At 45.4% G+C, this 16228-nt stretch overlaps 3 protein-coding genes and 1 long non-coding RNA gene across 5 annotated transcripts; 2 read left to right on the top strand and 2 right to left on the bottom strand.

The window, feature by feature from the left end:
- Positions 1 to 7: 7 nt before the first annotated feature.
- On the top strand, positions 8 to 2979 carry fastkd3 (FAST kinase domains 3). Its single transcript, XM_019855940.1, has 6 exons — positions 8 to 771; positions 1253 to 1338; positions 1625 to 1799; positions 1859 to 1925; positions 2559 to 2673; positions 2756 to 2979. The coding sequence occupies exons 1-6, from the start codon at positions 36 to 38 to the stop codon at positions 2852 to 2854; spliced, it is 1278 nt and encodes a 425-aa protein (XP_019711499.1). The 5' UTR covers positions 8 to 35; the 3' UTR covers positions 2855 to 2979.
- Positions 2966 to 5544, bottom strand: chmp5b (charged multivesicular body protein 5b). The gene is made up of 8 exons (XM_019855941.1): positions 5476 to 5544; positions 4684 to 4788; positions 4567 to 4613; positions 4405 to 4498; positions 4010 to 4081; positions 3814 to 3922; positions 3288 to 3400; positions 2966 to 3201 (listed from the first exon to the last, which is right to left on the bottom strand). Exons 1-8 carry the CDS (start codon positions 5542 to 5544, stop codon positions 3151 to 3153), a joined length of 660 nt encoding a protein of 219 aa, XP_019711500.1. The 3' UTR covers positions 2966 to 3150.
- LOC109506911 (uncharacterized) lies at positions 5541 to 7563 on the top strand. 2 transcript variants are annotated; one of them, XR_002166374.1, is made up of 3 exons: positions 5541 to 7001; positions 7270 to 7364; positions 7466 to 7563. It is a non-coding gene; the product is annotated as an uncharacterized LOC109506911 (long non-coding RNA). The 2 variants fall into 2 exon arrangements; XR_002166373.1 differs by having other exon boundaries at positions 7270 to 7360; positions 7466 to 7558.
- On the bottom strand, positions 7329 to 11358 carry LOC109506910 (delta-type opioid receptor-like). Its single transcript, XM_019855942.1, is given in 3 exon segments — positions 7329 to 7962; positions 8217 to 8569; positions 10805 to 11358. Coding segments are annotated over 3 exon segments (1185 nt in total). The 5' UTR covers positions 11017 to 11358; the 3' UTR covers positions 7329 to 7342.
- Positions 11359 to 16228: the final 4870 nt, after the last annotated feature.

Below are 16228 nucleotides of genomic sequence, written 5' to 3'. Positions count from 1 at the left end.
TGGCCACGTTGGCCGTGGAGGGCCCCGGGGGCGGCATGCTGGCCGAAGTAATGGCGCAAATCCAAAAAGCGGGACCCTCGTGTTGGAGCTTAGATGAGCTCATGGCCGTTTACCAACTCCTGCGAGACGGTGCAGCCGTCGACGGGAAATACCGCGACCTCCTGAATGCCATGCATTCCCACGCCGTGACGGTGACCCCCTCCATGGACGAGGCGGCCGTCAGCGAGCTGCTGGGGACTCTGGTGGACCTGGACCAAAGCCAGGCCACGCCGCTTGTAATCCAGCTGTGCAAACGGGCCGCGTGCCACGTGCCCCGCTTCTCGGACGAGCAACTGGCCGCCGTCCTCGCCGCTCTCATGCACTTCGGCCACAGCGACCGCTACCTCGTGGAAGCGCTGGAGCGCCGAGTGTCCGCCACGGCCTTCACGTGCCACCCGGAGACGCTCACGAAGGCAGTGCAGTTCTTGGGGCGCAGAAACATCCTGTCGCCGGCCGTGCTGGACGCCGTGGCCGAGAGCTTCGTGTACCGAGCGGACAGCTACGGCACGGGGCAGGTGGCGCGGCAAATGGCGCCATTCGGAAAGCTGGCCTACCTGCCGCCCAACGCCGGCGAGCTCTTCCGGAAGGTGGAGGGTGTCTTGCGCACACGCTTCTCGCAGTTCCAGCCTCGCACGCTGCTGGGCCTGCTGCACTCGTGCATCCTGGTGGAGAGGTTCCCCGTCAACTTTGTCTCCAAGGTGTTCAGCAACTTCTTCCTCCAGCAGCTGCAAGGTGACTCCCATCGCAAACGGCTGCAGCATTTGCCATACATTTCTACACTTTCTCGCAAGAGGAACATTTTTGAAATATTTTCGCAAACCTGGGAATGAGCGAATCCATCGGTGCAGACCCGTGAAACACATACAGACATGATGCACATAGATTTGATTTTGATGATGCAACACAGAAGAAGACCGTCACCACTAAGCTGAACTGCTCGTAGTTGTTTTTGCAGACAATAAGAATTTATGTCTGAGAATATTGGTGTTTCGCCCTTTCGTCACCACTGTTTTTGCATCCCGGGTTAGCGCCACGCTAATGGATTTTGCGCATGAAACTCAAGACAAAAAATTGGCGGTGAGAATATGAGCAACAGTAGTTAATTTTTTTCCCCCTAACTCACTTCTAGGTTTGAATTAAAGTTGACCCCAACGGGCGGGGTAAAGGTAAACTAAAATTCTCCCATCGTCTAATGACGTTTGTCGTGTTTCAGAGGAAGGGAACGGGATGGACCGTTTTGTCCTGGCGCAGCTGACTCAACTCTACATGACTGTCAAATTGGAGTGTCCCTTCTATGAGGTAGGGCTCTAGAAATGCGTGTGAGTTTTCATTTCTTCTAATCGGAGATTTTACTTTGGATGATATTGTTGAAAGACTGTGACGAAATAATGGATGTCTCCTATTTGTGCCATTAACCACTTTGCTGCCGTAGAATTTTACACAAGATGTGAACAGAAAAAAAACCAAAAAAGCCCCCTGGAAAATGGTGAATAAATGCTATATTTTACAAGCAGCGCAAAAGGGGGCTGCTGGTGCCCAAACATTGGGCCGCCATTGATATACTGTGTATGTGCCCGATCCTCAGGGTCCCCGGCTGCTCCCCAAGTACCGCGTCAAGTCCTTCCTGATGCCGGGACGCTCCCTGGAGACGGCGGTGGAGCCGCAACTGTACAACTCGGTCAAGTCGGGCCTGGTGGAGCTGCTGGGCGCTCGCTCCTACTTTGCCTCTAAAGTCTTGACTCCTTACTGCTACACGCTGGGTAAGGCACCGAGCCTCCAAAAAGCGCGACGTAGCTTTGATACGCGATTGTGCGTGCAGATGTTGAGATCAAGCTGGATGAGGAAGGATACGTGCTGCCTGCGAGCCATCAGGACGTCTTCAAAAGGTACATCAATGCCCTATTCACATCTATTCGACCTTTTTCCTCATCATTTTTCCATTTGGAAAAATGGATTAAAAAAAAAAAACAGACATTGAAACTCACTGCAACATTAATGCCAATTTAGGGAAGTGAGTGAAATGTTCTGAATTTAAAATTCAATCAATATTTTTAATTTAAAGAAATACAATAATGGAGTGAAATATGCAAGAATGATAAAATTGTTTAAAATGTAATTGAGAATTTAAAATGTTAGTAAAATATTTCTTTATTTAACGTGAATGAGTAGGGAGTGGGAAAAAGTTTTAATTTTAATATTTAAGCATCGTAATTTTACTTTTTTTTTTTTTTATTGAATGTCAGTGTAATGATCCCAAATGTCCCATTTGGAAAAAAAAAAAGTTCAAATTGAATTGTACATTAAATATAAATACATTTGTGTAGGAATTAAATTGACTTTTTTTTAAGTCCAAATAAAGGTCTGACCCTGCATGCTTTTCAGCGATCAAACAACCCAGGCCACTTGGAGAAATTGCGCTGAAAATGGTTTGACTGGCTACTGTCCCAGTGGCTTGTGTACCTAACAGTGTGTTTCTTGTCATTCGCAATCGTGTCAAATCGACACACGCACGCCGACAGGATCGCGCTATGCATCGACGGCCAGCGGAGGTTCAGCACCAACAGCCGGCGGCTCCTCGGCAGCGAGAGCATCAAACAGCGTCACCTCAGGCTGCTGGGATACCAAGTGGTTCAGGTACGCTCACTCTTCCCCACACCTCTGAAGAAGGCAATTTGACGCTCCATTTCTTGACGCCGTCCGTCCTCCTACGTTCCAGATCCCCTTCTATGAATTTGAGCAACTGCGCAGCAAGGCCAGCGTCAGCAATTACCTCCATCAGAAAATCTTTCCCCATAGCTACAGACTCAGCTGGTGATGATGTGGTGGAAAAAAACCCAAAACTATTTCTAGTTTTGCTGTATAGGTAAAACTATGCGGGGGGGGGGGGCGACACAGATTAAACGTGATGATGTGTCTACGCGTGGCATTGTTTGAAAAATACACTTTATTGTGTTCTGCACGATTCGAGTTCCAAATGTCATGAACATCGCAATCATCAAGAAGAAAAATGGTTAAAGCTATTGGATCTTTTTTGGTTAGTCTGAGGCAGGGAGTGTCACTCGGATAAATAGAGGGGAGGCGTATGATACAAGTAAAACAATTTGTCTGCCTTTATGTGGCGGGAATTTGAGGAAGGCCAAACTCATCCACCAAGATGCCATCCTGCAATCAAAAGAAGAGAAGAAGCATGAAATGGAGAAGCGTTAAAAAAAATGGCAGCGGTTTGAATCTTCGTGGCGGCGGGCTACCCTGGTAGACTTGGCGCCGGGCAGGCCTTCGGGAATGGACGGCGCTGAAGACGCCTCGTCCAAGTAGGAGTTGTCTTCGTCCATCAGGAACTCGTCTCCGAGGGCGCTCAGCTCTGCCAAACACACAAACGCAGTTCATGGTCGACTCACACCGTGGAACGGACTCGCGACAGCGTGACTTACTTTTTAGTTGTGAAGAATCTATTTTAAAATGTCTTATCGCATGACATACTGCTAACGTTGTTTTTAAATCACAGCACGGACAAAAATACTTAAAATCAAAATAATTGAATATCTAACAAAAAAATGTCATTTGTTAAAAATGAGACTACAAACTTTAGATTGCAATATAACCGCAAGTGAAATCATTTGTTCAAGTAGCACAATTAAAACAAATAAAAATATGCCAAACAAAAGAGGTAATTAAAAAAAAAAAAAACTCAAGTGAATAATACACAAATCCGAAGAGAAACTCTCTGAATAAAAGTGATGATGAAAATAGTCGGTGGCATTTCTTGTGACTCACCCGCCTCCAGGTCGTCCTCGTCGATCTCAGGCGTGCCGTAGCTGCGGCCCAGCACCTCCTGGATTTCGTTGGCGTCCTCCATCATGTCCTCCAGCTGATCTTGAATGTTCTTCAATCGGGGTAAAAAAAAAAAATTGAGCTCAATTTGTGCTTGTTGTGATTATTAGAAGGGGGTGGGAGAGTTGTCTCAAAATACCTCGATTTGATCGATTTTGACGTGCTTGTACGCTTTCTTCATGTCTTTCAGGCCGACCTTCATGGCGTCCACCTTAAGGAGAACCACAGGTTAGTAAGCCACACGCACACATTCAAAGGGCTTCACCACCCCCCCCCCCACACACACACACACACACACACATTTTGTAGCTCGCCATCTAGTGGCTGAGAGTAGAATTAAACCCCAGAGCCCTAAACAACAATACGGCAAGCACATATAGAAAACAATTGGAGCATCTATGTAAGAAAAAAAAAAGAGTAAGACATTTTACTTGATAGTTTTGAGGAACAAAGCTGTAACATAACAAAACGTGGACCAAGTCAAGCGTTATGAGTACTTTCCAGCCGGTATCGCCAACGAGCGTCCGCTCTTACCGTGGTTTTAGTGTCTTTGAGGGATTGAATGGTGTAGTTGGTTTGCTCCATGTTAAACGACTGCTGCATGAGGTTGTCTCGCTGGCCTTCGTACCTGCAACGACAAACTGAAGTTGAATAAAGGTCAAATAAATTCATATTGAACGCGACAAGGGCACTTACATCCTCTTCTGCTTCAGGATCCTCATGGCCTTCTGTTTGACCATGTTCTAATGGAGGTTGCACAGAGAAGCATGTTAAGTCAACAAAACGCACACCGGATCGTGTTTGCCTTGTCACCTTTGATGGTCCGTCTCGCATCTTCTTCAGCTGCTCCTTGTACTTGACCAGCTCAGCGTCCAGTCTGGCAATTTTCTTATCCACAGACTCTGAACGGGCATCCACCTTTTGGACAAGGTGTATTTTCCATTTTCCAATCATTCAAAAGTTTAACAGAAAATAAAACGCAGAGAGAGATCAGACTTTTTTTCGAGGGTAATCTGATGGAGCAAATTTGATGGGGGTTGGATCATGTCAATTAGAAACATCGTGATGTCACAATCTGGTGTAACATTACTTTTTGATGGCTATTAATCCTCCCTTGAATTCTTATTCCCGTTTCTTTAGCATGTCTGAGTAATTGTGATACTTTTGGCCACGAAATATGACAGAATTTTATTTCTGAAAATATGTAACGCATCCAAGCTAAAAATAACCTCTTCCTCTCAAGCCACCTCCAAACCCGGAGAACCGGTTTCATGCCAGTCTCACTCAAAGCTAAATAGTTTCTATTGTGGCACTTTATTTATCCCTGTCCAAATATTTCGAACGGGACAAAGACGCCGATTCACGGTTTCTGTGTGGGATTTTCAGCCCATGACAACGACGCCGAATCGGGTTTCGTCCACGTCAGTCCTGCAAGTACGATGAATCATTCATTTCCAGGCAAGAAAACACGTTCTCGTTTCCAAGTCGCACAAACTTTAGTTTGGACTAACGAACAAAAGTTAGTCCGAACATTTAACCACGACGGACTGGTCTTTGTTTACTTACTTGTGTGTCGGGGTGGGGGCGAATAAAAATTGTACTTACGGTTCCGATGCAGTCCGTAAGGTTCGGCGGCGGAGCCTTGGGCTTCCCCTTGCCAAAAATGCGATTCATTTTGATTGGGAAAAACAAAAACTTTAGCTGTACGCTTAAGTTTTTTTGTGCGTCTTCCCCACCACTTTAGAAACACCCGGAAGTATCTGAGATTACGTCATTGGTGTGTCAGCAAACCACGCCCATGGAAGATTTCTCTCCGTGCTTGCGTGGGTTTTCCCCGGATACTCCAGTTTCCTCCCACGTTTCAAAAACATGCTTGATTGAACGCTCTTAATAGTTCTTAGGTGCAATTTTGAATGTGAATGGTTGGTTGTTCACGCGAGCCCCGCGATCGCCTTGCAACCAGTTCAGAGTGTACGCCGCCTGCTGACCCAAGAGAGCTGGGAGAGGCCCTCTTGAGGCACAACGGCTCGGACAAAGGATTGTGTGTGCGTGTGCGTGTTTATAGGAAGGCACTTGTAATAGACGCGTTCGGCCTGTGGAGGGAGCTATTGACCTACACTCCAACCTGACGCGTACCATTCACGAGTGGTTCTTCAACTTTGGATCTTCTTAAAATGGAGAAATTCAGCGAGTCTATCTAATCTTTCGTGCCGTTGGTGAAGATACTCACTATGGAGCCGGGATTGTGTAGTTAGGCGCATTGTGAAGTCGCAGTGGGCCGGACATGCTGATGTACTTGCTGACAGGCTAATTTTTAGAAACATGCAGGCTTTTACACTTGAAGGTCGGCATTCCAGAGACTCAACTATTTTTTTATATGAATATGAAAAAAAAAACTATTTTAATTCAATACCTATCCATATATCTTTAAAATACATTTAATGTGTCATACAGACAAAGCCGATTTACAGTTGCAGGTGAACAGACATAAGAACAATCGTTTTAAAATGACAGAAATATCCCAAAATAATTCTTGGAGTTGTGTCTCTGAAGTTATTTTAGTTGCCAGAAAGCCTAAAAATAACTGCGAAACAGGGACATGCACTTATCTAATGCCATTCATTTGCGGTACATTGTACAGTATATCATTTACAACGGCCGTGTCTACCATGCATTTAGGTCACCGATGGACTAAGGTTGACATGCTTCACAGACAGTCACTATATGTCTAAACAAAATACAATCATTTTACTATGACACAATACGTACTGATTGATAATATGCAGGGCTTGTCATATCTGAGCATCTCCAAGAACAAAAGGCTCTTTTTTTATATTACACTATACATATATATTTTGGAGAGAGTAAAGGTATTTTTAATTGAAGCCGTAATGTTGATTTTAGTCTAGTAGCCCTTGACATCTGCAGGCGCATGACACCCTCCAGTTGCGCTTTCCTGTTCCCAGATGCTTTCTCCTGCCTCAGCCTGGACGCTGAACTCCCTGAAGAAGCGCTTAAAAGTTCCTCTCCGGGAAGGCATAGAGGACTGGACTGAGGCTCCTGTTGGTGTAGCCCAGAGCCACGAAGAAGAAGTTGGCGGCCAAGAGTTCTTGACTCAGCAACTAAAACCCGTGAGTTCCTTTTTATCCGATGAGTCTCCTGGTTCGAACCAGTTTACCAAATCAGATGAGTCATTGCTAACCTGAATCAGATGATCAGATCATCTGAATCTGCAGTCTTTCCAGTGAGTCTGATGATTCGGCTCCATGTAGCAGACTCAGGGGAAACACCGCGAGTTCCGATTATTTGAACCACTGACTTAAGTTAGTAGGAACTCTTAACGATGACTCAGATCAGTGAAACGAACCATCTGAGTCCAGAGTGTTTCTTGTGTTTCAGGTGAGCCCGACAACTCGATTCAATAGACCAAATCATCGGAGTCACGCACTCCTCCAAGCAATGTCCACCAGGTCTACAGTGCAGTGGTGATGTGGGTCAGACCCAAGTCTCGGGAGTCTTCTTTTTCAGCGTGAGAAATGGAAGACAGTTCCACCGCTAGTCATGCGGGCTTACTATTTTCATCCGGGTTCCTCAGGGGTACGGCAGCCTCCCGCACCGCCTCCGGCGCTGCCTTCCTGCTCCTGGATGCCTTCTCCCGCCTGAGCCTGGCTGAGGTGCAGAAGTCCTTGAAGCAGCGCTTGAAGTTCTCGTCCAGGAAGGCGTAGAGGATGGGGTTAAGGCTACTGTTGGTGTAGCCCAGAGCCACGCAAAAGAAATAGGCGGCCATGATGGCAGTGGTCTCGGGCACGCTGACCAACGCCTTGATCAGGATGAAGATGTGGATGGGGGTCCAGCACACCACGAAGACGGCCACCACCACCACCACCAACCGGGTGATGCGACGCAGGTTTCGATCCTTCACCCGCGAGCCAGAGAGCATGCGGACCGTCTTGAGCCGCAGGAGCATCAGGGAGTAGCACACGGTGATGATCAGAACCGGAACCACAAAGGCAAACACGAACACGCACATCTTCATGAGAGTGTCCCAGTAGACGTACGGCTCGGGGAACTGTAAGGCGCACTCCGTGATGCCTAAAAGGGACAATGGCAGAAACGGACCAGAAACGCGAAGCAATGAATCGTCCATCAACTGAAATAGGGCAGAATACAACATCACCCTGGAATATGAACCTAACAGTCAGTCCTGCAGTAGTAACCGCTGTCCCTGAAAGGGATGAAGTCGACGACCACGCTCTCAGTCCACCTTCCTTTATGCACCCATTCATCCATCCACTTGTGCTTTAGCATTAGCATTAGCCCGAACGTGGAAATGTGTCACAGCTCACCGAGGTTTGTCTGCGTGTCGCCCAGGACGAAGGCGGGAATGCCGGCGGCCGAGGACAGGATCCAGATGCACACGTTGATCACCTTGGCCTTGACGGGGGTACGGAAGTCCAGCGCCTTGACCGGGTGGCACACCGCCACGTAGCGGTCCACGCTCATCATGGTGAGCGTGAAGATGCTGGTGAACATGTTGTAATAGTCGATGGCTATGAAGACCTTGCACACCACCTGACCGAAGGGCCATGTGTTGAGTAGGTAGTCGGTGCTCTGGAAGGGCATGGTGGTGGTGACCAGGGCGTCGGCTAGGGCCAGGTTGAAGATGTAGATGTTGGTGGCTGTTTTCATCTTGGTGTATCTATGACGACATGGAGAGTTGCGCAGAGCTGATAACATCACTGCCGCATGTATTGAACATCAGCTCGCTTCCTGCAATTTTTCCGGATTGGCGGTTCATTGCGGTTCATTGTTATGCATCGTACGCCGGTGAGACCAGTTCCTCCACTTCATTCATTGAGGGAAGCGTAATCGCACTAAGTAATTACTTTTTCCTCATTTCACCACGGCTACTGTTTTTTTTTTTTTTTTAAACTAATGAGGTGCACGCTTTAGCGGTGTATGCAGCAACAAAACCGTCTTGAAAATTACCTTTACTTTTTCATGACTACCTGAGGCCAAACTGCTTTGTATATAATTCACCTTAATAGCATAACGCAGTCGTTAAATCATTGATCTCAATCGCTTGCGGGCTCCAGGCAGCACGTGTTTAATTAGTGTGACCGAAAAAGCAGCCGAGTCATCAATAAAACAATTCACCCAATCGTATTTATCTCGTCTTACCCGCTTTGCTGTTATTTACACAAGCAGAACTTTTGGTACACTTGGGTAGTATTTTCTCTTTGGCTTATTTTAAATGTTAAATGCGGTTTATAAGGGTCATTTGTGATCTGATTGACTTGAATCACTGTTACTCGGCTGACTGAAGTCAGATCACCGAATCATGTGGAGTCAGTCGATGACTCCACAAATTCAAAGTCACTCAAATGATTTGAGTTCACAATTTCTTTGGCCTTGCATTGAGTCAGTTCACCAAATCACGTGAAGTCCGCAGTGTTTTTGGTTTGTCCTCTAACTTGAGCCAGTCACCAGGTTCAACGGAATCATCCGAGTCCACTGTGATGTCATTGAGTGCTAACTCGTTCCAGAGATCCAAATCCGCTAACTTGAGTCAGTGAATTTCCAAAACAAAAAAAAGTGCAGTCTCCAATGTTTTTAGTCAGTTGCCTGACTCGAGTCAGTGGACTAAATCGCTGGAGTCTGCCAATTTGGAAACGGTCACCCAAATCATCTGATTCTGCTGTGTTTCTGGTGAGTGCGCAAGCTAACTTGAGTTAGCCTTCCGATTCACCTGAATCATCTCAGTCGGTTGTCTTTCCACGAGTCCGCTTATTGGCCTTGTGTGCTTAGCATCGATCGACCAGACCACTGACACGATCCAGGTGAACAGATTTACAGCTGTTCATGTCTCTTTTCCACTCGTACGCCTCTGAGCAATGTTTAAGTGTTGACCGAAACCAGTGGGTGTACAGTTAATAGCGTTTAATAGTCCAGCTTAATTGGTTCAGTTCAATATAGTAAACTAAAGACACGCTAGGAGCGGGACGTCAGCGATCAGGGTCTATGTGACACATTTCTAATACGGCGCCGCGTGTAATCAATGTTTAATAAAAAAGCATCGATTGGAAAGCGACCGCAGCGCTTGCCATCGCCTTGCCGTTTGACTGAAATTGTCCTCTTATAAAGCCGCTGCTCTGGTCAGTGAATCACTTTTGATTTGAACAAAAACACCTTGATCACTTTTGATTCGATGCCTCTTGCTTTCTGCAGCATTTTTTGACTCGACATCAAAGCGGATTCGCCGCCTCCACGTGTCGTAAATAAAAAGCCAATATGTACCCCCTCAACCCCCCCCAGAGCTATAATTAATATCATCTTGACCAGGCTGCTGGGTGGTTGTGATTTATGGAAGGTTTGTTATTGCTTCGGTGGGGCCACTTCTCTTCTCCGGCGTGCAAGGGAGTGGGGGGGGGGGGGCTGGGGGGGTTCATGGGATTCATCAAATGGACTCGTCGGCGGTCGGGGGCACATATCAACTCGAGCAATCGATTGCAGCGTGTCGTGCATTTAATGCTGAATTAATGATGTTGTCCAAATGCAACTCCACAGCAGAGGGAACCGGTCACTTTATTAAGTACGCCCAGTCGTGGTAATCATGCTGCCACAAAAGCGGGGCAAAATATTAGGGACACCTGCGAGGTGTGATGCGCTGGACGGCCACGCGAAGAAACATCAGGTGAGGTCACGTGATTTCTATAATCATAAGCATCCCAATTTATGACACGAGGTTATCTTATTTTTCACCCAGCAGTTTTAAGGATGCGCAGTTTATGTTACTGTTCACATTAGAGAGTTTATTTCAATATATTCCTTATGAAATTAAAAGGCATTGTAACACTCGAGAGGGAAGCTCTGTCTGTTATGCCATTTCGTCTGAATAACTGTCATCTCCATCGATCCTCACGTGTCTCCCTACCTGATGATGACATACATGACCAGGCAATTGCCCAGCAATCCCACCACGAAGACGAGCGAGTAGACGGCGGTGATGATGGGGATGATGGGCGACAAGGCGTCCTGCTCCCAGCCTTCGTCGCCGGCGCCGGCGCTGGCGTTGGCGTTGCGGCTCCACGCCGAAGCGTTGCCGGCTCGCTGCGGCCACGTCTCGAGCGGACTGGCGCTCTCCATCTTCCAAACGCAAGTAAACTTCTCGCAGGAAAACGCGCCCGCGGGTACGCTCGGCCGGTTCGCGGCAAACTTTGGCGACGGAGAGCAAGAGGACGCGAGGCGCACACTGGTCGCAGGCGCGCGCACCGGTCACACGACGAGACGCGTGAGCGAGCGGGCGGCACGCAGCGACGCGCGCGGTTCGCTCCTTCGATTAGGTACACCCGCTCCTGACATCCATCGAGAGAAAACCGACATATCCTCGCGAGATGAGACTTCAGTTGAGCGCGCATGGAAATGACCTGGAGGTATTTATCTTTTTCTTTGGCTTGCCTTTAGTCACAAGTGGAAGATCAGTTCTACAGTAAATTTTTTTGAATGCTGAATGTTTTTATTTGGCAAAGATGATTAGTTGTAATGGGCGGCACGGTGGATGACTGGTTAGCGCGTCCGCCTCACAGTGCAGAAGTGCACGGTTCGACTCCAGGTCATTCAATTGAAGACTGTTATCGCCTTTAAAATCTGTCATTGGCACCTAAAGTGGTTTTAAAAGAGAGATGCTCACTTTTTTTGCGATAATTGCAATAAAATGTTGTTTTAGAACATGTAACTTTTGTTTTAATGAATTTCAGCCAAGTTCGGTACTTTTGATAGTTAAGCGCAATGGTAAATTTCAAACTGTGGCTTTAGGAATGAAGCCTCTGCGTTCTTTGTGAACACATAGGCCTACTACATGACTATTTCTGTTCTATGGTAATTGTTCTCAGTCTTTCTTTGTCTTTTTTTTTTCTAGGTGTTAACGTTTGCGAGCCGCTCTCCGAATGTATGTGTTGTGCTGCAGACGCGTGCGTTTTTCTCCTTCATTTCCTTACGCGTTGGCGAACGAGCGAAGGCCAATTTGGTGGCAGGAAGTGCAATTTGGCTTTCTCCTCAGGGGATTTCACATTTGCCACGCGGGCACTTAAAGGAGCGTCGGCTTTGAAAGCCCAAAAGTGGCATAAGTAGCGAGCGAGCGAGGCGGCGGTCTGAAATGAGCACGCTAATGTACTGTAATGTCTCCATGTCGCCTGCTGTCACATTTCAAAACAGCAAAATGGATTTTGCAAATGCTCCATTTGTACAGAGAACAATGGTGTGTTTTTTTTTTCTTCTTCTGGATCCTTGACTCTTGTCACCTGACTTGACTCTCACCAATTTGAGGCTAAAACTTCAGAAGGACTCCCCTTGAATTGCACTTCCTGAGAGAGCGATTGTCGTGAATGAATTGATCAAATCAGATGTGTCGACAGATTTTTTTTTCAGCTGGGTTTTGTGTGAAAGGCCTGTTCAGCAATTTTGGGCTGCAAGCATGCATGCGATGATTTTGCCTGACCTCTGTGTAAAGTCCCTTTTTAAAAAGGAAACGGGCTGATGTAAAAGAATGCAAGACAATCCCAGGAGTGATTTATTTATTTATTTTTTGCACCTTTTGTTGTAACTTCAAAGCAAGAGCCACATGGGAATTTGTCTTTTCTTCCCTTGACATCAATGCGTCGTGCAGATTTTACCCCTCGTTTCTTCTTCTTCTGAATCATTATAAGCATGGCACGGCAAAACAGGCATGGATCATAACGACCCAAGGTTGACTCATAGGATGAAAAAAAAGTAGACACGAGTGTTTTCTCTCGCCAAGTTGAATGCAGAAGAAAATATTAAATGCTCGCTCATTCATTTTTCTTCTGTGTATGTGTGTGTGTGTGCGCACGTTGTGAATAATTCAGTAACGAGAGGCGTCTCTCTTTGTCCTGCAGGTTCGGATGAGCTCATAAGAGCCGTTGCCTTCGACTCGATCGTTCATGTCAACTTCCTTCTATTTACAAGCAGCACCACGAGCATATACAATACGCATAAACACTTTTTTTACTGTCAATCAGGCTGCTTTTAGAAATAGTTTGCTTTCACGTGTGCATGTTACATGGGCACCCACACTCATACCGATCCCACCTATCGACATCGATCTCACCTCTTTCAGTCACGTGCATCCATCAGACAAACAAACACAATCCTCATCTGATCCGCAGTTGAGCGCTGGTGAAAGAGGACGGCCACAAACAGCCACCCGCTTTTCCTCCTCACCCTCCTCTTCCTCTTCTCCTGCTCCGAATGAGCAACTGAAGCTGCTTCACCAAAGCGTCATGGGGTAGGGGGGTGGGGCTGGAGGGTGAAAAGCCAGAAGAAAGGGGAGAATGGGGGTAATTAAATGTGGGTTGGTGATATGAAAGTGTATTGACGGCTGGAATTTTTAAGATTTCTTTTGGCACATTTGTCAATATTAATGGACAATGTTAAGTCACAGTTTGTTGTTATTAATTGAACATTTGTCTCATTTGTCCCGAGGTGTGATTGTGAGCGCCAATGTCTTTGTGTGCCCTGACTGTGAAGAAAATGGCGTTGAGTTTCTCATTTGTTTCACACTCCAGCCTTCGCCAGCTTTCAAATGAGAACCATGAAAAAAAAGGCCTTCTACACACAGTCATCTTTGAAAAAAACGCCTGACTACACATGGTCGTTTTTTCGGCCCAAAATGCCTTACTAAACGTGGCCGTTTTTTTCGGCCAAAAACGCCTTACTGTACATGATCATTTTTTTCGGCTAAAAACGGCAAACTATACATGGTGTTTTTTTTCACCCAAAAACGGCTTACTATACATGGTCGTTTTTTTTCGACTAAAAACAGCATACGACACATGGTCGTTTTTTTCGGCTAAAAACGCCTTACTATACATGGTCGTTTTTTTCGGCCAAAAACGGCATAGCACACATGGTCGTTTTTTTCGGCAAAAAACGGCATACTATATACATGGTGGTTTTTTTCGGCCAAAAACGCCTTATTATACATGGTCGTTTTTTTCAGCCAAAAACGCCTTAGTATACATGGTCGTTTTTTTTGGCCAAAAACGCCTTACTATACATGGTCGTTTTTTTCGGCCAAAAACGGCATACGATACGTGGTCGTTTTTTTTTCGGTCAAAAATGGCATACTATACATCGTCGTTTTTTTTGGCCAAAAATGGCATAGTATACATGGTCATTTTTTTCGGCTAAAAACGCCTTAGTATACATGGTCATTTTTTTCGGCCCAAAACGGCATACTATACATGGTCGTTTTTTTCGGCTAAAAACGCCTTACTATACATGGTCGTTTTTTTCGGCCAAAAACGGCATACGATACGTGGTCGTTTTTTTTTCGGTCAAAAATGGCATACTATACATCGTCGTTTTTTTTGGCCAAAAATGGCATAGTATACATGGTCATTTTTTTCGGCTAAAAACGCCTTAGTATACATGGTCATTTTTTTCGGCCCAAAACGGCATACTATACATGGTCGTTTTTTTCGGCTAAAAACGCCTTATTATACATGGTCGTTTTTTTCAGCAAAATACGCCTTACGATACATGCTCGTTTTTTTGCGGCTAAAAACGCATTGCGATACATGGTCGTTTTTTTCGGGCTCAAAACGCCTTACTATGCTATGTCGTTTTTTTTCGGGCTCAAAATGCCTTACTATACTATGTCGTTTTTTCGGGATAAAAACCCCTTACTATAAAAAACGGCATACTATACATGGTCGTTTTTTTGGGCTAAAAATGCCTTACAATACATGGTCGTTTTTTTCAGCCAAAAACGCCTTAGTATACATGGTTGTTTTTTTTTCGGCTAAAAACGACTAAAAACGCCTTAGTATAGATGGTCGTTTTTTTCAGCTAAAGACGGCATACTATACATGGTCGTTTTTTTCAGCTAAAAACGGCATACTATACATGGTCGTTTTTTTCGGCCAAAAACAGCATACTATACATAGTCGTTTTTTTCGGCTAAAAACGCCTTAGTATAGATGGTCGTTTTTTTCAGCTAAAGACGGCATACTATACATGGTCGTTTTTTTTTTGGCCAAAAACGCCTTACTATATACATGGTGGTTTGTTTCGGCCAAAAACGGCATACTATACATGGTCGTTTTTTTCGGCCAAAAACGGCATACTATACATGGTCGTTTTTTTCAGCCAAAAACGGCATACTATACATGGTCGTTTTTTTTTCGACTAAAAACGCTTGACAATACATGGTCGTTTTTTTTGGGCTGTAAAAAACGCTTTACTATACATGGTCGTCTTTTTTGGTTCAAAACACCTGAACATATATGATCATTTTTTGTTGTGAAAAACGCCTTACTATACATGGTTGTTTTGGGCTGTAAAAACGCCTAACTATACATGGTTGTTTTTGGCTGTAAAAACGCCAAACTATACATGGTTACGATACATGGTTGTTTTTGGCTGTAAAAACGCCGAAATATACATGGTTGTTTTTGGCTGTAAAAACGCCAAACTCTACATGGTCATTTTTTTGTTGCCATTTTGTTGCCTTTCAATACTTAAAAAAATACTTTCCAAAAAAAAAAAAGCCTGACTATCCATGTGCTCACATTTGAAAAAACGGTCTTATACAGGGACAATGCAAAGTGCTCATGACGGACCTGGTTGTCGAAGGGTAAGTGCGTCGACATTGCACTGCAGAGGTGTAGGGTTCGATTCCATCTCCTTCCTGGTTTCTCAAAAACATGCATGGCTATCCATTTTCTGATCCTGGTTTCATGACCCGCCTGATGGTCGAATGGTGAGTGCGTTGGTGTTGTGCTATAGAGGTGCAGGGTTCGAGTCCGGCTCCAGCCTTCCTGTGCATTCTCAAAAATGTGCGTGGCCGTGCATTTTCTGATCTTCTTCTCCGCACTATTCATGCTCACACTCAAAGCGACAGACAATGTAAAGTGTTTGTTCATCACCTGACTGGTAATCGAATGGTTAGTGCATTGGGGTTGCACTGTGGAGGTTCAGGGTTTGATTCCAGCTCCAGCTTTCTTGTGTGTTCTCAAAACCATATATGGCCATCCGTTTTTTGATCCTCTTCTCCGCACAACTATTTGTGCTCACATTCACACCAAGGGACAATTCACAAAACACCTGACTATACATGGCTGTTTTTTTTGGCCAAAAACGCCTTACTACACATGGCTAAAAATGCCTTAAAATACGATGTCATTTTTTTCGGGCTAAAAACGCCTTACTATACTATGTCGTTTTTTTCGGGTTAAAAATGCCTTACTATACTATGTCGTTTTTTTCGGGCTAAAAATGCCTTACTATACATGGTCGTTATTTTCGGGCTAAAAATGCCTTACTATACTATGTCGTT

The sequence above is a fragment of the Hippocampus comes genome, unplaced genomic scaffold, assembly GCF_001891065.2.
Source record: "Hippocampus comes isolate QL1 unplaced genomic scaffold, H_comes_QL1_v1.1 scaffold451, whole genome shotgun sequence".
NCBI classification, from domain to species: Eukaryota; Metazoa; Chordata; class Actinopteri; order Syngnathiformes; family Syngnathidae; genus Hippocampus; species Hippocampus comes.
The sequence above is the reverse complement of the archived record's forward strand: the minus strand, read 5'-3'. Positions and strand labels throughout refer to the sequence as shown.

What these genes read in the sequence shown, in the direction of transcription:
- chmp5b (XM_019855941.1), bottom strand. Translation starts at nt 5,544, where the DNA reads ATGAATCGCATTTTTGGCAAGGGGAAGCCCAAGGCTCCGCCGCCGAAC. An exon ending in TCAAAATCGATCAAATCGAG is followed by an intron (nt 3,923 to 4,009) that starts GTATTTTGAGAC and finishes CCCCGATTGAAG; the next exon opens with AACATTCAAGATCAGCTGGA. An exon ending in CCGGCGCCAAGTCTACCAGG is followed by an intron (nt 3,202 to 3,287) that starts GTAGCCCGCCGC and finishes TTTTGATTGCAG; the next exon opens with GATGGCATCTTGGTGGATGA.
- fastkd3 (XM_019855940.1), top strand. Translation starts at nt 36, where the DNA reads ATGCTGGCCGAAGTAATGGCGCAAATCCAAAAAGCGGGACCCTCGTGT. An exon ending in CATCAGGACGTCTTCAAAAG is followed by an intron (nt 1,926 to 2,558) that starts GTACATCAATGC and finishes GCACGCCGACAG; the next exon opens with GATCGCGCTATGCATCGACG. An exon ending in TGGGATACCAAGTGGTTCAG is followed by an intron (nt 2,674 to 2,755) that starts GTACGCTCACTC and finishes CCTACGTTCCAG; the next exon opens with ATCCCCTTCTATGAATTTGA.